The following is a 20296-nucleotide window of genomic DNA, read 5'->3' as shown; positions in this document are numbered from 1 at the left end:
GTTGTATGAATTTAAATGAGTAATTCGATCGCCAATTAATTATTGTTGCACTGGTACTTCCTCTCTACGTTAGAAGAGATCCGAAAGTTGTCACTCTCATTGATTTAAAAATGAAACTTAACATGTGATAACGTTAGTCAAAACGTTTGAGCAAAATATTAGAAAAGAGAAAGACTGATCAACTACAAAAGTTAATTTATCTACAAAACAAAAACAATATACAATTGATTGCTACGAAAAAAGACCAGAAAAAGAGCTCCGCTCGAGGACAAGTAGAAACTCGACACTTCTTATTTATGAATATTCTTATTAGCCAAAAAAATCCAGTACAATTACGGAAATGTTTATCTGTAAAATATTTAACTGAAAAATAACATTTTGATACTATAAAAGCCGGTACATATCTAACATACCCTGTAAAATATGTGCAAATGAAGAAAATATTTTTACACAACTGGAAACGGCGGTCCAGTCCCACCTGTTTTATCTGCGTCGGTGATGCTGGAGTAGCAACAGAGGTCGTTGGACATTTCCCAGCTCCAGTCCAGCTTTCTGGACACAAACATTCGGGGCCATCGGTTTATCCTTACATAATGTTCCCTGATTTGTCCATTTTCAAAAATACTAGTAACAGTACAATAACAACACTCATGTCCGCCCCACACTTGATCACCATCATCTGCAGTTAGACTCCCATCAGGATGGAAATACCGGCGCATAGGAGGGCCTGTGCCGTTCCAATAAGGATCGAGATTTTGCCAGTATGTCGGAGCAGCCTGAGTGAAAGACAATAGTTTGATCAGATTTTGAGCTTTGTTGATGCACAAAATCAGCGAGGACTTTGGTACAACAGAAAGTGTCAGGTTTGTGACATTCGCTTGGTTGCTTCGATCACTAGTGAAGATAAGTACGTAAATGAATAAGGACAGGGAAGCAAACACAAGATGTACGTGGTTCACCCAGATCGGCTACGTCCACGGAGTAGAGGAGTTCTCATTAATTGTGAAGGGTTTACACAAATACATAGGTTCAAGCTCTGGTTTAGTGAGTTCTAGTGAATAGTTTAGTACAAAATGACATTAGAGATTATTGTGGGAGAATGATCCCTATTTATAGAAGAGAGTTTCTAGTTTTGTTCTAATATTGACACGTGTCGTGTTGTAATTGGCTTCTGATGTCGACACGTGTCGCGCTGTGATTGGCTTCTGATGTCGACACGTGTCGCATTGTGATTGGCCTTCTGGTTGAAGGGAAACTCTTCTGGGTCCTTGACGGTATAACGTTGACCGGTGCTCAGTAGTTTCGGGATTAGTCAAGTATGGTACAAACAGTGCTCCCCTAAGTTCCCGAGTGAGGGAAGCTCCTCGGTTGGGGACTTGCAAGATCCAAGCCGCTGAGTAATCACGAAACTTCTAAGTACCGAGGTGTGGTATCGTCTTCACTTGCCTTATCTTTCTCATAGGTAGATGTGGCATCTTCTCTGGAAGTACGCTTCCTCCATCCAGGGGTGGTATCTTTAACCGATGAAGATGCACAAGGTAATGTATCAATTTCACTTGAAGCTTACTTGTAGTTTCGGGCTTGGTCAAGTGCGATACAAACCCTATAGTAGGAGTCCCCCAAGTCGCCGAGCTAGGAGATCTGCCGAAAGAGGCGACAGACAAGGTAAGCAGTCAAACTTCCAAGCAAGCAACCCAGGATCAGAGGTTTGACTTCGGCTTCCGGTTGATTGTTCTTCTTCTCCTTGTCTCTCATTCAACTGCTAGGATAAGGAGAAGCAAATGGATAAGAGATGATATGAGATACTTTTGCTTTTGAAGAAGTAACTTTCCACAGGCTTATTCTTGAACTGTGCTGGAGGGTTTTCTGGTTCCCTCCAGAGTATAAGGCCGACTCAAGAATTTGAGGGTCAAAACAAGTCCATCAAATCTATAGTACGTTCGACCTTGATGATATAGGATACTTTTGCTGTTGACGGAATAGTGAATGTGGTATGGAAAGGTGTCGTGATGTAGTGATCTGTTTCAGCTCATCGTTGACCCTTATGCTTCAATCTTTTGCATGGCAGAAGTGGTGTGCAACCTTTGCATGTAAATGGTCCTTCAGGATATTCCTTCATAGTGACTCGTCCACGCTTGGCAACTTCAGTGTAAAGAGCCAATATCTGATCAACTGTCATGAGGTATTTGCCGGTGGAATTCGTGACTTTGACAGCAGTTGAGGATGAGTACTCGAGAGCAATGATAAGTAAGCAACCAGGCAAAGGTTCCAGGCAGTCAGTTCCAGATTGGAGGTTTGATTTCAGGTTCCGACTGACTGCTCTCTTTCTCTTTATCCTGCAGGTGTGGACAAGGACAAAGACAAAGACAAGGAGAAAGCATGATATGGGATACTCTTGCTTTCGACCCTGATGATATGAGATACTCTTGTTCTTGGTGTGGCTTATTTGCTGAGGTATTATCGGGGGGAAATAAAGCTGAGTATTTCGAGAGGTTATGTTGAGGGTGCCTTCTCGAACGCGAGAAATGGTTGAGCATTTTTGCAGGTTTGTCTGTCCGTGGAGGAGGGAGGTCGACATATATAGGAATTTCTCAATAGCAAGTAGTAATGCTATTCCTTTACCATTCTCGGTCACAGTAACGTAGTGGGAGCTGTCAGCTTCACGTGTTTTAACTTTGTCAGAACACTTTGAAAAAGATGTATGTGGTATCTGGAAAGCTGATGTTGCGTGTGAAGATTACAGACAAGCTTTATCTAAGGAAATCTGGCTCTCGAAGTTCTGAGAGCTGTGCCTCTTCGATTTTCGAACAAGCAATCCCGTCGGGGATCTAGCTCTCGAGATTCGGAAAGCGGTGCCGCTTCGGCTTTTAAGAGAGCAATTATGTTGGGAGTCTTTTCTCAAACGTGAGTAAAGGTTGGACGTCCTTGCCAGTCTGTCTTACCACAGAACACGGAGGTCGACACACATAGGGACTTTCCAGTTGTCAAGCAGTGATGCTGTTCATTTACCCTTGTGGGTAATAGTAGGGTAGCTGGAACTTCGAAATTCTCGTGCCTAAACTTTGTCAGAGATCTTTGGCAAAGATATATGTGGTACCCGAGGAGTTGATAGTGCATGTGGAGAGTGGTGATTGAACAGTAAGATTCACGTGCTTTCTACTTCACCAGAAATCTTCGACAGATTGCCCGTAATTTCCGCAAAGCTGAGTGTGCATGTGACAGGTACTGACGAGGCTGAAAAAGCAGGTGCTTCTTCGATTTCTGAGATCGGCCCTCGTGCCCTCTGAGCAGCCCAGCTTTTGAAAAAGCAAACGCCTCTTCGATTTCTGAAGCTCCGTCGATTGCAGATATTTATAGAGGCTGGCATTAAGTTCCACAGCACACTTGAATCTCCACCAGTAGAAGCTCCCTTCTTGCACTTCTAAAATTTTGATTTGTCTGACCTCTTCCTTCTTCAACACCCTTGAAAATGTCTGGCCCCTCCGACCGTCGTTTTGACTTGAACCTTGGAAAAGAGACAGCCACGCCTTCTCCAGACAACATATGGCGCCCATCCTTCATATCCCCTACTGGTCCTCTTACCGTTGGGGATTCTGTGATGAAGAATGATATGATCGCTGCGGTGGTGGCCAGGAACCTTTTTACTCCCAAAGATAACAGACTACTTTCCAAACGATCTGATGAGTTGGCTATTAAGGACTCTCTAGCTCTTAGTGTTCAGTGTGAAGGTTCTGTGTCTAATATGGCCCAACGCCTATTTGCTAGAACTCGCCAAGTTGAATCATTGGCTGCTGAAGTGATGAGTCTCAAACAGGAGATTAGAGGGCTCAAGCATGAGAATAAACAGTTGCACCGGCTCGCCCATGACTATGCTACAAACATGAAGAGGAAGCTTGACCAGATGAAGGAATCTGATGGTAAGGTTTTACTTGATCATTAGCGGTTTGTGGGTTTGTTCCAAAGACATTTATTGCCTTCATCTTCTGGGGCTGTACCTGGTAACGAAGCTTCAAATGATGAACCTCCAATGCCTCATCCTTCTGGGGTTTTGTCAAGTACTGAGGCTCCGGATAACCACCCTCCGGTGCTTTCTCTTTCTGGGGCTCTACCGACTGCTGACACTTCCCCTAAGCAATTTTTATGAAGGCTCCCTCTTGTTTGTTTATTTTGACTCATGTACATGTACATATTTGTATCTTATCGGAAGTATTAATAAATAAGCTTTGCTTCATTTCAACATATTGTGTTAAATACACCAAAGCCTTCTTCAGAAAGTTCTTTGAATTTTTTCTTTTGTTGAAACTTGTATTGTTGGAGCTTTGTGAGTGAAGCATGTAGTTTGAGGTAGTGTTCCCTTAATTTCCTGAGTGAGGAAAACTTCTCGGTTGGAGACTTGAAAAATCCAAGTCACTGAGTGGTTGTGAGACTTCCGAGTATCAAGGTGCAGTAGCATATGGTGGGAGTCCCCCAAGTCTTCAGGTGAGGAGAGTTGCCGAATGAGGTGTCCTGCTTGCTACTAATTTGTCAAAGTAACGAAGCCGTGTTTTGATGTCACACCTTCATATATGCCGTATCTAAAAATATTTCCAACTTTTGTGTGTTTGATGCTGCATGCTATTGACTAGACAAGATCAAGTGCAATTAGTAGCTTTTCTCTCTTTTTCATCTTTTCTTTGGTGGAATTGCTTTTCGTTTCCACTAATCAGCCTGAGTGGAAGCAAGATAACACCATTCTCTATAGCTCAGATCGCAAAGTCGTCTTCATGAAAGTTGTTCCTTATCTTGTGAACTACAACATGTCCAAATTTGAGATCCATCGGAGTAGTACAACTTCAGAAATTCAGGTATGATGAGTAACTGTTCATCAATTTTCTGTTAACCCGTCAGACTTGTTGTGAGCTTCTAAACTCCATTTTGTCTTGTTCAGCTCAACATACTTTCTTCATCAAAGTTGTTCCTCACCTTGTCAGCTACAACATATCCAAATTTGAGATCCATCGGAGCAGTACAAATCCAGAAATTCAGGTATGATGAGTGACTGTTCATCATTTTTCTGTCAACCTGTCAGACTTGTTGTGAGCTTCTAAAGTCCATTTTTTCTTGTTCATCTCAACATACTTTCTTCATCGAAGTTGTTCCTCACCTTGTCAGCTACAACATATCCAAATTTGAGATCCATCGGAGCAGTACAAATCCAGAAATTCAGGTATGATGAGTGACTGTTCATCATTTTTCTGTCAACCTGTCAGACTTGTTGTGAGCTTCTAAACTCCATTTTTGCTTGTTCAAATCAACATACTTTCTTCATCGAAGTTGTTCCTTATCATCTGTTTCATGACATATCAAAAATTCAGAATGAACTAACGGTTAAATATTTCCAGATCTTCAAAACATCACAGCAGTCTTTAAATTTGCGGGAATCCGACTGTCGTGTTTGGAGCCTCAACACTTTAATTTCCGTCGCTCAAACAGAAACGATTCCTTCTTGAAAGTTGTTCATCTGCTCAAGAACTATAGGGTGTCCAAAATTCAGCTCCACTGGAGAAGAGCAAAGGTTGCAGAAATTTGATAGATGAAAGGAGGCGGAAGAGGAAAAGAGGGAAAGAGGTTGCTTGGGTTGGTTTTGTAGTTAAACTTGGGATTTTGGCTTGTTGTTCGATTTATTATAATATGTTTGGAAACATATACATAATTGCTTGTTTGGTTATGACAGGGATGTTGTGGGTGTAGAACAAAACAAATGTTTGTGTTGACCCATGTTTTTGTACAGGTTCAAGGGAATCTTGGTTTTGTGAACAAAATTTGTTTATTTGTCACAAGGTTTTGTGTTTGGGAAATAGTTTAATAGGTAAGGTTTATTGACTATAGATTTTTGCTTGGGTATATAGCGTGACTAGTTGAAGCTATTTTTAGGATACAAAACTTGAATTAGTTTCGCACTATCTTGATGAAGAGTGTGCGAAGCTTTTATATGTTTTGGTGTTGAAATTTTGTATTGTAGGTGAAGCATTGGGGTTGAAGCTTGATAGGTGAAGCTTTATAGGTGAAGCTTTGGTGTTGAAGCTTTATAGGTGAAGCTTTGTGTTTGAAGCTTTATAGGTGAAGCTTTGGGGTTGAAGCTTTATAGGTGAAGCTTTGTGTTTGAAGCTTTATAGGTGAAGCTTTGTGTTTGAAGCTTTATAGGTGAAGCTTTGGTGTTGAAGCTTTATAGGTGAAGCTTTGTGTTGAAGCTTTATAGGTGAAGCTTTGGGGTTGAAACTTTATAGGTGAAGCTTTGTGTTGAAGCTTTATAGGTGAAGCTTTGGGGTTGAAGCTTTATAGGTGAAGCTTTAGTGTTGAAGCTTTATAGGTGAAGCTTTTGTTGGCACCATAAATTGATTGTGTTTCGCACTATCTTGATGAACATAGTGCGAAGCTTTTGTTGGCACCATAAATTGATTGTGCTTCGCACTATCTTGATGAACATAGTGCGAAGCTTTTGAGATTGATATTTGTCCTCCATTGATGAAGCTTTTGTGGGCACCATAAATTGATTGTGCTTCGCACTATCTTGATGAACATAGTGCGAAGCTGTTGAGATTGATATTTGTCCTCCATTGATGAAGCTTTTGTTGGCACCATAAATTGATTGTGCTTCGCACTATCTTGATGAACATAGTGCGAAGCTTTTGAGATTGATATTTGTCCTCCATTGATGAAGCTTTTGTGGGCACCATAAATTGATTGTGCTTCGCACTATCTTGATGAACATAGTGCGAAGCTTTTGAGATTGGGAGTTGAATCCCATTGATGAAGCTGCTGTGTTCGCCCTTCCCTTTTTTTTTTGTTTTTTTTTTTGTTGTTTTTTTTTTGTTGTTTTTTTTTTTTTTGTTGTTTTTTTTTTTTTTTGGTTGGAGGGGGGAACTGAAACATTTGAAATTTGAAACTCCCTAATGTTAGAAGTTTGAAGATTTTCCATGTGGGGCTTTCTCATGGTTTGAATTTGAATTTTGAATATTAATAGCCATGTTGAACTATATATAAGAAGGATAAGTTCTCATTCTTTACCTTACCTTCATTTACTCATCTTGTAGTGATTTTTGAAGACAGAGTGCTTTTTCCTTGAGAGGGATTCTAGCATTGCTTTGCTGCACCATCTTCAGGTTGGTAGTCTTCTCCACTACATTGGATGTTTTCCTTTTTGTTGAATTGTTGGAATGTTCATGTATTTTGTGAAGAACATAATGAACTGGTTGAGCTGTTCTTCATGCCCTGTGAGCTTCCTTATGTTTTGATCCTTCATGTAGTGATAAAGTTTGTTTCTGTTTGTTATAGATGTCGGAGTCTGGAAGTCTAAGTGATGAGGGCTCCCCTAGCTCGGGCTCTAGGTTTGAGCCTGCAATGTCAGGGTCTTCATGGCCTTTGTTAGAGTCTTGTACAAAAGAAACGTTGGATGATCCTCACAATTGTCAAACCTTAGCCCATATTGGTTCTTCCTCCATGTTAGTGGGTGAGGGGGTTGTTTGTGACGCCATACCCATATGTCGTTCTGATCCTCACAATTGTCAAACCTTAGCCGAGATTGGTTCTTCCTCCATACGAGTGGGTGAGGGGGTTGTTTGTGATGCCATACCCATATTTCGCTCTGAGTTCACAGCGGACCATTTAGAAAATAACTTGTTAGATAGCGAAAAGCAGCTTGAGGCCCTAAGGAAATCATGTAGTATCCCCCGTAGTGTAGGAATACGTTTGGTGCGTTGTGAAGAATTGCCTTCTGAGCCGCCCACGGGTCATGTTATGTTCTATACCCAGACATTAGTGACCTTGAGGGTAAATTTACCTTTGCATCCGTGGTTGCAACGGATGCTGTCTTTTATTGGTTATGCACCGGGGCAACTCAACCCTGGTTTCTGGGATACTTTGATCGGGTTTTATATTATATGGATGGAGTGTGGATTAGGTGAACCTTCCTTCCATCAGTGGCGCTACTGTTATAAGATGCGCCCGGTGAAAGCATGTACGGGTTATGCTGAATGTGCATGTCGGAGTGAGAGAGAGCGTGTTGTCTTTGATAAGAGAAAGTCGTACTGCACATGGAAGAAACGTTGGTGCTTTCTTTATAATGATTGGGAGCATGCTAAGGGTGTCACGCCTGAGCGACGTGTTCCTACTCATTTCCAGACTGTAGGTTGTAATGTATCCATTTTCTCATTATTTGCTATTGTTGTGATTTTCTCTTACTTCTAAGATTTTTCTTCATGCAGTGACACGAGGCACCATCAAACTCTCCGGACAGGAGCTAGCTGATGTAGAGAAAGTGCTGAGGGTGCCTAAAGAAGATAGACACTTGGGTAAGCTACGACCCTTGTTTCGAAAGTACGGTTTCCAGCCCTTAGTTTCCGAGTGCCAGAGACGAGCGAGTAAGTTGTATCCTCACTTGATCCTTGTTATTCCTTCTTTTTTTTTTTTTTTTTTATAGATATATAATGTGCTATTCCTTACTTTGATTTTCCTTGTTCAGTGGAGAAGGTGGGCAAGAAAGTGGAGACTAGCACCAAGAAAAGGAGAGTGCCCATGTTAGTTCCTTCAGAAGACATCCTGTTTCACAAGGAAGCTCGCAAGCACCGGGTGAGACCAATCATTAAAACTAAGTCTCGAGAAGAAGTCCTCAAGGTTGCTGCCTCGAAGAAAGCTGAAGCTGAGGCCATTGGATGTGCTGCTGCCATAGTTGCCGGGGAAGATAGGCGATTGATGCCTCCTCTTCCTACTATTAATCCCATCTTTCCTCCAGTTAGGGAACATATTGGGCAGGAAGGTGATCATAGTTCTAGCAGCAAGGGTAAAGATAAGGAAGAGGTTGGCAGTGTCCCTTGGAAGGATTTGAAGGTTGCCATGCGGCCAAAGGACTTTGGGTATATCAACAATTGCCTGGCAGGGCGTCGATTCACTTTCGATGAGCTCGGAGAGCCCTTAGCTAAAGATGAATCGGATTGCGACCGGATGTTGAAGCTGTCTTCATATGTGAGTGTTACTTTGTCATTCCCTTGTTTTCTCCTCTTTATTAGCATTATTTTAGTAGTGATGATCGTCTTGTCATGCAGGTCATGGCTGAGTATCACGACAGACTGCGAGAGGCTGAACGGTGCAAGGTGAAATTGAAAGAGAATAAGCAGCTTGTGAGTGATGCCAGGAAGACGAGCAAAGCTTTAGCTGAGGCCATCCAATTCAAGGATCAACATTTTGAGAGTTTGAAGAGGCGGAATGGTGAGAACTTGAGACTCAAGGTACAGTTGGAGGAGACTAAGAAACAGTTGGAGACAACTATGCTCGAGGTTTCCAAGGTTAAAGGGGAGTTGGATAGTGCCTTGGTTGAAGTTTCTGAGCTAAAGAATAGGATCCCGATTGAGAAGGAAGCTGCTGTGAATGAGTTCTTGGGTTCCCAGGCCTTTCTCCATGTCCTTAGACCTCGCTGTATCTGGGAAGTTCATTTTGAAAAAAGAAAGTGGATGGTTGTCCTTGATCGTTATGATGATGGAAGCGTTCTTCGAAAATACCGTGAAGAAATAGATGAACATCATCGAAAAGGTGAAACCTTCGACCTTGCAGTTTATTATAGCAGTGCAGATGAGTCTGGCGATGAGGCTATTGCTGATGAGCAGAGTCATCATGGTGATGACGAGTTTGGAGATGCATAAAATGGTGGTAGGACTCAGAGTGATATGATCAGGGGTTCAACCTCAGATGAGGATGACTAGACGTGCTTTCACTTTCTGCGTGTACTCTACCTGCACTAGTTTGTTGTTTGTATGGCATGTGCCATGTTATAAGCTTGAGGGTTGTTTTTGTTTTTGTTTTGTGTGTTTATGAGTGTTTGCATTATCAAGCAAGTGTTTGTATTATCAAGCTTCAAGTGTTCGTATTATCAAGTTTCAAGTGTTCGTATTATCAAGTTTCAAGTGTTTGCCCTATCATTGATGAATGTTTGGCTATGTTTGCATAGATCCTTTGTATAGTCTTGTTGACATATACTTAGATTTTATTTTGTATTGGAAACATATGCGTTGAAGCTTCAACACTTGAGTGTTTCATTGCTCAGAATGGAAAAGAGTTTAGGGCCGAGTTGGCTAAATCACCTCTTTATTGAATTCATACCAAATGGTCTTTGTTACATAGGATGCCGAACGGCTGTAGCTTAACACTTGTACAATGTGAGTCTATTTGTAATAGTACTTCAAGTGGTCAGCATTCCATGGATGGACAAGGGTCTTGCCGTCGGAGCTTCTGAGCTTGTAGGAGCCAGGGCGGCTGATGTCGACAATCTCGAACGGTCCGTCCCAGTTAGGACTGAGTGTTCCTTCACTCGGGACTCTATCACAGAGTAATCTTTTCTTCAGTACCCAATCTCCCACTTTGAAATAGCGAGGTTTGACCCTTGAGTCGTAGTAGTTGGAGATGCGCTGCTTGTAGGCGACATTCCTCAAGTGAGCCTGATTTCTGTGTTCCTCAACTAAATCCAGGTTGAGGGTGAGTTGCTTGTCGTTCTCACTCTGTATGTAATTCTGGATTCGGTATGTTGCTTGCTCAAGCTCAACTGGGACAACTGCTTCTGTACCAAAAGCAAGTGAGAACGGAGTTTCTCCTGTGGAAGTCCGATATGAAGTGCGGTATGACCAAAGAACTTGGGGTACGAATTCTGGCCAACAACCTTTAGCTTTGTCCAAGCTAGTTTTCAGAGTGCGCTTGATTATTTTGTTAACGGCCTCGACTTGTCCGTTAGACTGGGGATGGGCTGGAGAGGCAAAACATAAGTTGATGTTGAACTTAGAGCAGAACATCTTGAACTTCTTGTTGTCGAACTGCCGCCCATTGTCCGTGACTATCGCATTGGGAATGCCGAATCTGCAGATGATGTTCTTCCATACGAAGTCTTCTATTTTTCCCTCAGTAATGGTTGCCAAGGGTTCTACTTCAGCCCACTTTGTGAAGTAGTCAACTGCAACGATTGCATAGCGGACCTTGCCTTTCCCTGCAGGCATTGGGCCGATCAAATCAAGTCCCCATTGGGCGAAGGGCCAAGGGCTGATCATAGGAGTGAGCGGCTCGGGAGGGGAGTGAGGGATAGTTGCGTAGCGTTGACACTTATCACATGAGCGAGATATTCTGATGGCATCTTGGTGGAGTGTTGGCCAATAGTATCCTTGGCGAAAAGTCTTGTGTGCTAGGGATCGAGACCCAGCATGATCTCCGCAGACTCCTTCATGTATTTCCCGAATGACAATTTCTGCCTCCGCATGTGTAAGGCATCTTAGGTATGGCAGGGTAAAACCGCGCTTGTAGAGTTGGTCATTAATGATCAGGTAGCGGGCAGACTTGTATCGAATCTGCTTAGCTTGGACTTTGTCAATTGGGAGGGTGCCATGAGCAAGGAATTTATAAATTGGGGTGATCCAACTATCTCCTTGTTGTAAATTGCACACTTCCATGACCGTGGTGCTTGGTGCTGCCAACAATTCGACATGAATTTTTCTCCCAATCTTGTCTTCCACTGCCGAGGCGAGGCGAGCCAAAGCGTCTGCATGACTGTTTGCCACTCGAGGTACTTGGGTGATCTGGTAGTGGAAGTGCTTGAGCAAAAGTCGCGTTTGCACAAGATATGCTGCCATGGAGCTATCCTTAGCATCAAAGTTGTTCGTGACTTGGTTGACCACTAATTGGGAGTCACTGAAGATATCAATTCGTTTAACCCCGAGGTGATTGGCCAAACGTAAGCCTGCTAGAAGGGCTTCGTATTTGGCCTCATTGTTCGATGCCTTGAATTTGAAACGAAGAGCGTATTCCATCGCCACTTTGTCGGGGGTAGTGAGGACTAATCCTGCTCCGCAGCCCTGTTGGTTGGATGAGCCATCAACATACAGACTCCATGCTGGGGTTGTTGATTCTATCTTCTGAGCTTCCGATGGTAATGAAGCTACTGCTTCAGGTGTAGAAGCAATGTCAACAGGATATGTGAAGTCGGCTATGAAATCTGCTACAGCCTGACCTTTTTCGGCTGGTTTTGGTTGGTAGGAGATGCCAAACTCACCCAATGCTATCGCCCATTTGATCATTCGCCCAGACGTGTCAGGACTCTGGAGTATCTGTCGAAGAGGGTGATTGGTAAGCACGATGATGGCGTGTGCTTGGAAATAAGGGCGAAGTTTTCGAGCAGATATGACCAATGCTAAAGCTAATTTCTCAATGTTGGAGTATCGTGTCTCCGCATCTTGTAGGGCCTTGCTAGCGTAGTAGACGGGCCTTTCGACCCCACTGTCCTTTCGAATAAGAACAGAACTAACTGCTGAAGCCGAAACCGATAGATAGATAATGAGAGTGTCACCAACTTCTGGTTTGGAGAGCAGAGGGGCTTTACTCATGTACTCTTTGAGGTTCCTAAATGCCTTGGCACATTCCTCCGTCCATGTAATGTACTTCTTATTTCCCTTGAGTGCTTTGAAGAAAGGAGCACATCTGTCTGTGGCCTTAGAGATGAATCTAGTTAAGGCTGCCACCTTGCCAGTAAGGCTTTGGATGTCTTTTGAAGTTATTGGCTCTTTCATGTCGAGGATTGCTTTGATCTTTTCAGGGTTAGCTTCAATGCCTCGTTGGCTAATCATGAAGCCTAAGAATTTGCCAGAGCCTACGCCGAAGGCACATTTGTTGGGGTTCAACCTCATTCGATACCTCTTTAGAATGGTGAAAGTTTCAGATAGGTTAGTGATGTGTTGGTCAGCATGTTTGCTCTTGACTAACATATCATCAACGTAAACTTCCATGCTCTTCCCAATCTGTTCGGCGAACATTGAATTGACCAGTCTCTGATAAGTTACTCCTGCATTCTTTAGGCCGAAAGGCATGACTTTGTAGCAATATAGTCCCCTGTAAGTAGTGAAGGCTGTGTGTTCTTGGTCTGAGGGGTTCATGAGGATTTGGTTGTATCCTGAATAAGCGTCCATGAAGCTCAAGAGCTCACACCCTGCCGTAGAGTCTATAAGTCTATCAATGAGAGGAAGGGGGAAACTATCCTTCGGGCATCCTTTGTTTAGGTCGGTGTAGTCGACACACATCCTCCACAAGACCTTTTGAAGTAGGAGACTTTCCTTGGTCGGATTTTTCTTAACAAGGACAACATTTGCTACCCATGTTGGGTAATTGACTTCAAGGACGAAGCCTATGTCCTTGAGTTTTTCAACTTCTGCTTTCATCGCCTCGTATCGTTCAACATCATAAGATCTTCGCTTCTGTTTTACTGGTTTGGTCTTGGGATCAATACTCAAGTGGTGACAGATGATATCGGGAGAGATGCCCGGCATATCTTTATATGACCAAGCGAAGACCTCGGCGTTCTCTTGCAAAAAGGAGATCAGCGACAACCGAATGGGTGGTGACAAAGTGGTGCCTATCTTTACCATGCGGTCTGGATGGTCTTTGGAGATAGAGACATTCTCTAACTCTTCAGCGGGTTGTGCTTGCTGGGTGAATGAGTCATCTCGAGGGTCGTCGGGTTGACTGTTGCCATCCTGAAGACCCGAGTTGGATTCATCTGGACTGGTCTTTACGACTTGGTTATGTATAAAGAGAGTCTCCTTGGGGACAGGCAGGTGTTGTTGTTTGACCGAAGTGTTGTAACATGATCGAGCACTAAGTTGATCTCCCCTGATGTACCCATTGCCGAAAGAGGTTGGAAACTTCATCAACAACATATGTGTGGATACCATGGCCTTGAGATCGTTGATGCCTGTGCGCCTAAAGATGACATTGTATGCCGTCGGGCAGTTGACCACTAGGAAGTTAGTGGTAATAGTAGCTGTGTAGGGGCCTGTACCAATGGTGAAGGGTAAGTGTATACTCCCTAAAGGTTGCACGATATCGCCCGAGAAGCTTATCAGAGGAGAAATCGAGCGATCGAGCAAGTGTTCAGCTACATTAAGTGCCTTGAAAGCTTCAGCAAACATGATATTGACTGAAGCACCTGTGTCTATCAGGATTCGTTTCACATCAAAATTTGCTATGTGAGCTTCCACGATCAGCGGGTCATTGTGAGGGTAGATGATACCTCTTTCTTCCTCAGGGTAGAAACATATTGGATCTCAGTTAGGCTTTTGATACTTGCCTCATCTGATGTCTTCCACGTGAAACACTTGATGGCCAGGTCTCAAAGTTCGTTCACTGCTTTTCATGGCCCTATTGGAAGATTCAGACATGGGTGTGCCGCCGCTTATGGAATATATCACATTCACCTGACGTTGGTTACGGTTATCCCTTGGAGGGTGAATGAGGAACTGATCAATTTTTCCTTCACGTGCCAAAGCTTCAATATGGTCACGGAGGATAATGCACTTCTCACTATCATGGCCATTATACTCGTGGTAGCAGCAAAACATGCCCGTGTTCTTCGTGGACTTGTAATCTGGCTGTCTTGGCTTTGGCTTTGGTATCAGGTGAGCTATACTGGGGTAGATGGCAGCACATGTAGCATTCAAAGAGGTGTATGTCTCATACCTCGAGGTAGGGCCTGTCTTGACACGCGATTGGCCCACTGCGTTGACTGCCTGGGGCGGGCATTATTGTGACGATATCCTGAGTTATCACGATAATGCCCCTTATTCTTTTTATTAAAATGAGATTGGTGAGGATGGAAGTCTTTCCTTTTGCCCTGAGATTGATATGTCTGCTGACTTGGCGAAGCATTAAATGAGGCAGGGGGGTGTGCTGCTACCATTTGGAAGGTTGAGGTCTTTTCATTCGGTTGGATCTGGCCTCCACTCCCTACTTGCTAATAAGGGGTGACTGTAGGGGTTTCCCTTGATATGTCTTTGCCTCGGCGGAGGCATGGTTGTAAGCTTGTGTCATCACCTCAGAGTAAGTCTTCCAAGTGTTGGCATTGATCATGTACTTGAAGAAACAATCATGTAAGCCTGCCGTGAAAGCCTTGAGGGCAGTCTTGTCATCTACCTCAGCGCAGCGAGAATACTCATGGCTGAAGCGGCCATCGTACTTTCGTAATGACTCGTCCGGATTCTGGCGAATAGTGTACAAGTCATCTGCGGAATGCAAGCGATCGGTCTGGAAGATGTGTTGAGAGACAAATAGCTTCCTCAACTCTTCAAATGAGTCTACTGTCTCAGGTGGAAGACGGCAATACCAGTTTAAAGCTCCGCCAGAGAGGGTGGAGGGGAAGAGAAGGCACTGTTCTTCGTCGGTGTGTCCCCGGTATACCATGGTGGACTCAAAGAGGTTAAGGTGTTCAATCGGGTCTTCCCTTCTAGTATAGAGCTGTAAGTCAAGCTTCTTCTTTGTCTTCGCTTGGAGGGGAGTGTTGAGGATCCTTCTTGTGAGAGGGCCAGGCCTGGGTTGGTTCCAGTCAGGTATCTCGGCTTGACGTTCAGCCTTCAGCTTGTTTACTTCCTCAATAAGCTGCAGGACAAGGGGGTCCTGAGCGGAGTCGTGCACCACCGAAGTTTTCTTCTTTAAGTCCCCATCGCCTCTTGGAAATAGGAAAGTTTGATCAAGATAGCGTGATCTTTCTCTGGACTCGCCACACTGACTTCTAGAGTGAGTATGTCGGAATGTTTCCGAGTCCCCAGTACCTTCATATTCTTCTGGGACTTGTTGCCCATTCTCTAGATTGGCGGCTGGCCTGGGTAGTGGAAGAGGACCGAGTCTTTCAGAAACCCTTGGGTCATTGATCTTCGAGCTTATGTGGATGGATTCTCTCGACGTTGCCTTAGGAAGTCTCGACAATCGCGATAAACAACTTTTGATCCTTCCACTCCCTCTATGAGGAGGTGTTTTCCTCTACTTCTCCTGCTTCGGGTTGAAGCAGCTGGGTTGAGAGAAGTCTCATGTTGATTATCATATTGATGTGTAGCTCGATCCCTATCAGGGATGTCCGTGTCGGATATCGGCGACCTTCCGTGTTGGGGGGCATTCAGTTGATTGTTGACCTCAACAGGGGCGACGAGCTTATGTGTTTGAGCTTGCCTAGCCTCGTGAAGCATCTCGAAAAGTTATTCATATTGTTCCTGGAGGACTTCATTCTTCATCGTTATCTTGTTGTTCTGAACCTCTAGCTCATCGACTTTAGCTTGAAGAGTAACTCTATTTCCTTCCTGCTTTCGTTGCTTCATACTAGGTCCAGCGGGGGTGTCATTCTGTGTGTTGTGGCTTCTTTCGCTCCCCATGTCGGAGAGAGATGCTTAGCCAAAAGAAAGTGTACGAATGGTGGAAACCAGCTTGACAGAGCTGTAGAGAGTAGGAATAAGTGTGTTTCCCACAGACGGCGCCAAATGTTGATGCACAAAATCAGCGAGGACTTTGGTACAACAGAAAGTGTCAGGTTTGTGACATTCGCTTGGTTGCTTCGATCACTAGTGAAGATAAGTACGTAAATGAATAAGGACAGGGAAGCAAACACAAGATGTACGTGGTTCACCCAGATCGGCTACGTCCACGGAGTAGAGGAGTTCTCATTAATTGTGAAGGGTTTACACAAATACATAGATTCAAGCTCTGGTTTAGTGAGTTCTAGTGAATAGTTTAGTACAAAATGACATTAGAGATTATTGTGGGAGAATGATCCCTATTTATAGAAGAGAGTTTCTAGTTTTGTTCTAATATTGACACGTGTCGTGTTGTAATTGGCTTCTGATGTTGACACGTGTCGCGCTGTGATTGGCTTCTGATGTCGACACATGTCGCATTGTGATTGGCCTTCTGGTTGAAGGGAAACTCTTCTGGGTCCTTGACGGTATAACGTTGACCGGTGCTCAGTAGTTTCGGGATTAGTCAAGTATGGTACAAACAAGCTTAAATATGTCCCTCTCTAGTAAAATGTATTGTGAACGAACCTGCACGAAAGTTATCCATACCATAAAAAAGAAATACGCCTATTTCTCTTCAAAATTGTTGATACTTCTGTAACATATGCACTAACAGCAGGTGGCATCAAAGGAGATTGAGAAAACATTGCGCATTACATCTTTCAGTAATTTCCATGATCGACATAATAACACGAGAATCAATTTCAGCTATTAGTTAAATAAATGATGATTGGTGACATTACTTATAGTCGATGCACTAAAAATAGAGAGAGGGGGTGGGGGTGGGGGTGGGGGACATACCTTGTTAAAATGGAAATCCCAAACATGGTCACACAAATCATCCTTCATTATGCATGCCTGACGAACAAAACCAGGTCAGTCGGAAACTCGACAGACATATCTTTGTGTGTACATCACTATTGGTGTACGTGTGAAAGCAAAAGAGAGAGGGAAAGAGAGATATTGCAGGTAACTCACACGCTTGCCATCCACATAAGATAATGAATAAGCGGCCAACTTTGACAAGCCCTGAATTTGCAACAACCTAGGCATGTGTGCTTTTCCTAGCCACAATTCATCACACTATAACACATCATTTTAAAAGAAAAAAGAATCAGCATTCCTCATCACAGTTTCAAGTATCTCGAGTATCAATTGAAGCATCCTTTTAAATGGTGAAAGAAAATTATGCAGCAAGACTATGCTAATTTGAATAACTGAAATCATAAAGTGGAATTCACTAAGAAAAAGTTTCGCTCAAATCGTATAATCCAGGACCGAATTTTGCTTCTGCTGTCTAGCTTTAGCATGTTTACCATGTGTTCTACTTCTAGGTATCCTCACTTTGCTATTATACGTAAACTTGCAGTGTTCACATATTTTTCATATCGAATCACATATACCTGATTTTTGTTCAAGAATCAGAAAGCCGAGAGAGTGATTTCAAGGAGCTTTTAATTCCACAATAAAGAGCAGAAGCCATAAAAAACCTAAACCTGGAAACCCCTTATCCCTTCAAGTACTTAGGGGTGGTTTGGGAGTGAGGTGCTTAAAAAAAAAACACCCATGAAAAAAAGCTGTGAGGGTTTTAGGTGTTTGGTAAACTGAAAAAAAAAAGACTTATTTTGGAAACTGCTATGAGAATAAGCTGAAATCAAAGGAAAAAGCTGAAGCTGCTATTTGCAGCTTTGGAAAACTGGTTTTTTTTCAAAGCACACGGAGCTACAATGCTCCTTTAATGAAAGACCCACTATCATACTGCTTTTTTTTTAACAAAAGCACTTTTACAAAAAAGTTTACCAAATACTCTGCTGATTTATTTTATAGCCGCTTATTCTCACAGCACAGCCGCTTACAGCAGCTTGTTTTCAAAGCACAGCAATACCAAACCAACCCTTAATGTAGTTGGATCAATGTGGTCCTTTATTTAACAAATTCAGATTAGCTTCTACTTACTCCTCTCCAAATATGCATCATAAAGATATTTTTATATAGAATCGTACATTTCAGCCTCAGCCACCATATATAGAACCTTATGACGGTAGCATGCATGTTTTGAACACTTCCATAGTACGCGGGACTTTTATCACACACTGTATATATGTGTATAGGTTTATACTTCTATGCAGCAACACAATAATAGGAATAGGGATGTCAATTTGTAAACAGTGGATTATCATAATTCACAATACTCAATAATCTGGCATAGCCTTATAGCTAGATGCAACTTTACTCTTCATTTTCGTTTAAAAAGAAGTGAAGAGGATGCATAATCGAAGCCAAGCCACCTTTTTTTGAAATATCAGTTGAATGATAAAATTACAAATCTCAATTGCTGATTGCTGAATTGAGAGTTACAAAATAGCCAAATTCCCAACTTTTCCCTAAGAAGTCATAGTTTACAGTTTTAAACTCATACAAAAATCCAGCAGGAATTCAAACTTAAAACCAGAAAATAAAATAAAAAATAAGGGCATGAATATCGAATTTCGAAACCGGACAACAAAATCAAATTGCAATCCAAATTCAAAGGAATAATAGGAAGAAGGTAATATATTATGAAGATAGATGGAGAGAGAAATTATGAATGGACGGAGGACCTTGGAACTCCAAAGGCGGTCACTGGAAGCGACGCCGTGCCATGCATGCGAGACGAGGAGAGAGAGCACGCCACTGCGCGCGTCGAGGTTGTCCAGAATCATGGACATGATGTCCCTGCCAAACACCTTCAGTGGGTCCTTCAGTACAATTACCTCTTTCTTTTCTTCCTTTCCTTCTCTTTTAGCTGCCGTTGCTGCTTCATCTTCTGGGTCTCTTTCTCTCTTTCTATTGTTGTACTTGTTTTTTTGCTTTTCTTGCAACCTTTTCACATCGACCATTGAACTAGTGTGCCTGTCGGACTGTGTTCTGTGTGCGTGAGAGAGAGAGAGAGAGAGAGAGTGAGCGGAGTCTGGAGAGAGACTTCTAGCAGAGTACTTGGGTTTTTGTAGAGAAACTTACAGGAAACCATTTCTCGGTAAGTGTGATTTTTTTTTTTTTTTTTGTAACTCGTAGATTCGGTCGAACACGTACAAGGATTTAGACAGGCAGTGGCAGTCCCCTGGAGGGTCAACTTCTGCCCAAGTAGAAGGCGGCAAGTTTCTACTACCGGCTTTCCTACCAAAAAGCTAACCCAACCGAAGAAAACTCTGCGTCGAACTTTAGTCCCTTTGAGCGGAGAAACAGCCTCTGACGCCCCCACACCGTTGCGGCATCTTTCACGTGCATATGCTTGTGTTCTTATCTACTTTTTTGTCAGTTATGCATGGGAACTTGGGTCATTTTGTTTTCAGTTACTTTTTTTTTGCCCTTCTTCTTGTTGTTTGTTATTTATTAATTTGGCTTTGTCCTACAACCAATGCAAACAGAAAAGCGAGAAACTTTGTGTTGGAAGTTCAAATCAAATACATTAGCCGAAAGTAGTGGAACACTTTTTAAAAATTGTTGAAACACTTTTCAGAAAGTGATGAAACTATTTTTAGAAAAACTGCATGTGTGTGTGCATTAAAAGGTGGTGCATGGGTGAAAGGGTGTAAAGATGGTAAACACCACCATTGATTGCATGTGTGTGTGCATTTTTTTATTAAAAAGCACTTGAGTGGTTTGTAACTTTTGCATGTATTATTAAGCCTCTTGTAAGGCTTTAAAAAAATCCATCCGAATTCCCATTCCATCAGAATCTCATTTCCATTTCAGCTTGTAAGCAATTGAGTTTGTAAACTCTTATTAAATATATCAAAGTGTTTGCTTGTATGCCGTGCAGTTTATCTAACACAAAAAGTTTGCTTCTTCATTTATTTTTTTTTCTTTGTCCAATTGTATTGAGAGTGATAGTGAGAGGTGTGATAAAATTAGAAAACTTATCACCCAAATATTTTTGGTATTGAGTTAGTAAACTTTGAAATACCAACAATTGGTAT

General features: G+C 42.6%; 1 protein-coding gene across 3 annotated transcripts; it reads right to left on the bottom strand.

Moving 5' to 3' along the window:
- Positions 1-327: 327 nt before the first annotated feature.
- On the bottom strand, positions 328-19630 carry LOC139190627 (uncharacterized). 3 transcript variants are annotated; one of them, XR_011574955.1, is made up of 5 exons: positions 18938-19630; positions 17316-17420; positions 17139-17195; positions 16866-16996; positions 328-776 (listed from the first exon to the last, which is right to left on the bottom strand). XR_011574955.1 is itself a non-coding variant. In XM_070811012.1 (4 exons), exons 1-4 carry the CDS (start codon positions 19214-19216, stop codon positions 16800-16802), a joined length of 507 nt encoding a protein of 168 aa, XP_070667113.1. In that variant the 5' UTR covers positions 19217-19630; the 3' UTR covers positions 16439-16799. The 3 variants fall into 3 exon arrangements, 1 of the variants encoding a protein (XP_070667113.1); XR_011574956.1 differs by having other exon boundaries at positions 16887-16996; XM_070811012.1 differs by lacking the exons at positions 328-776; positions 16866-16996 and adding an exon at positions 16439-16865.
- Between the last annotated feature and the right edge of the window lie 666 nt (positions 19631-20296).

This window comes from Malus domestica, chromosome 13, assembly GCF_042453785.1.
Source record: "Malus domestica chromosome 13, GDT2T_hap1".
NCBI classification, from domain to species: Eukaryota; Viridiplantae; Streptophyta; class Magnoliopsida; order Rosales; family Rosaceae; genus Malus; species Malus domestica.
This window is presented reverse-complemented; position numbering and strand designations above follow the sequence as displayed.

Coding starts and splice junctions, on each gene's coding strand:
- LOC139190627 (XM_070811012.1), bottom strand. CDS start 19,216: ATGGTCGATGTGAAAAGGTTGCAAGAAAAGCAAAAAAACAAGTACAAC. Junction 17,196..17,315: donor CTTATGTGGATGGCAAGCGT/GTGAGTTACCTG, acceptor TTTGTTCGTCAG/GCATGCATAATGAAGGATGA. Junction 16,866..17,138: donor GGGATTTCCATTTTAACAAG/GTATGTCCCCCA, acceptor ACTTTCGTGCAG/GTTCGTTCACAATACATTTT.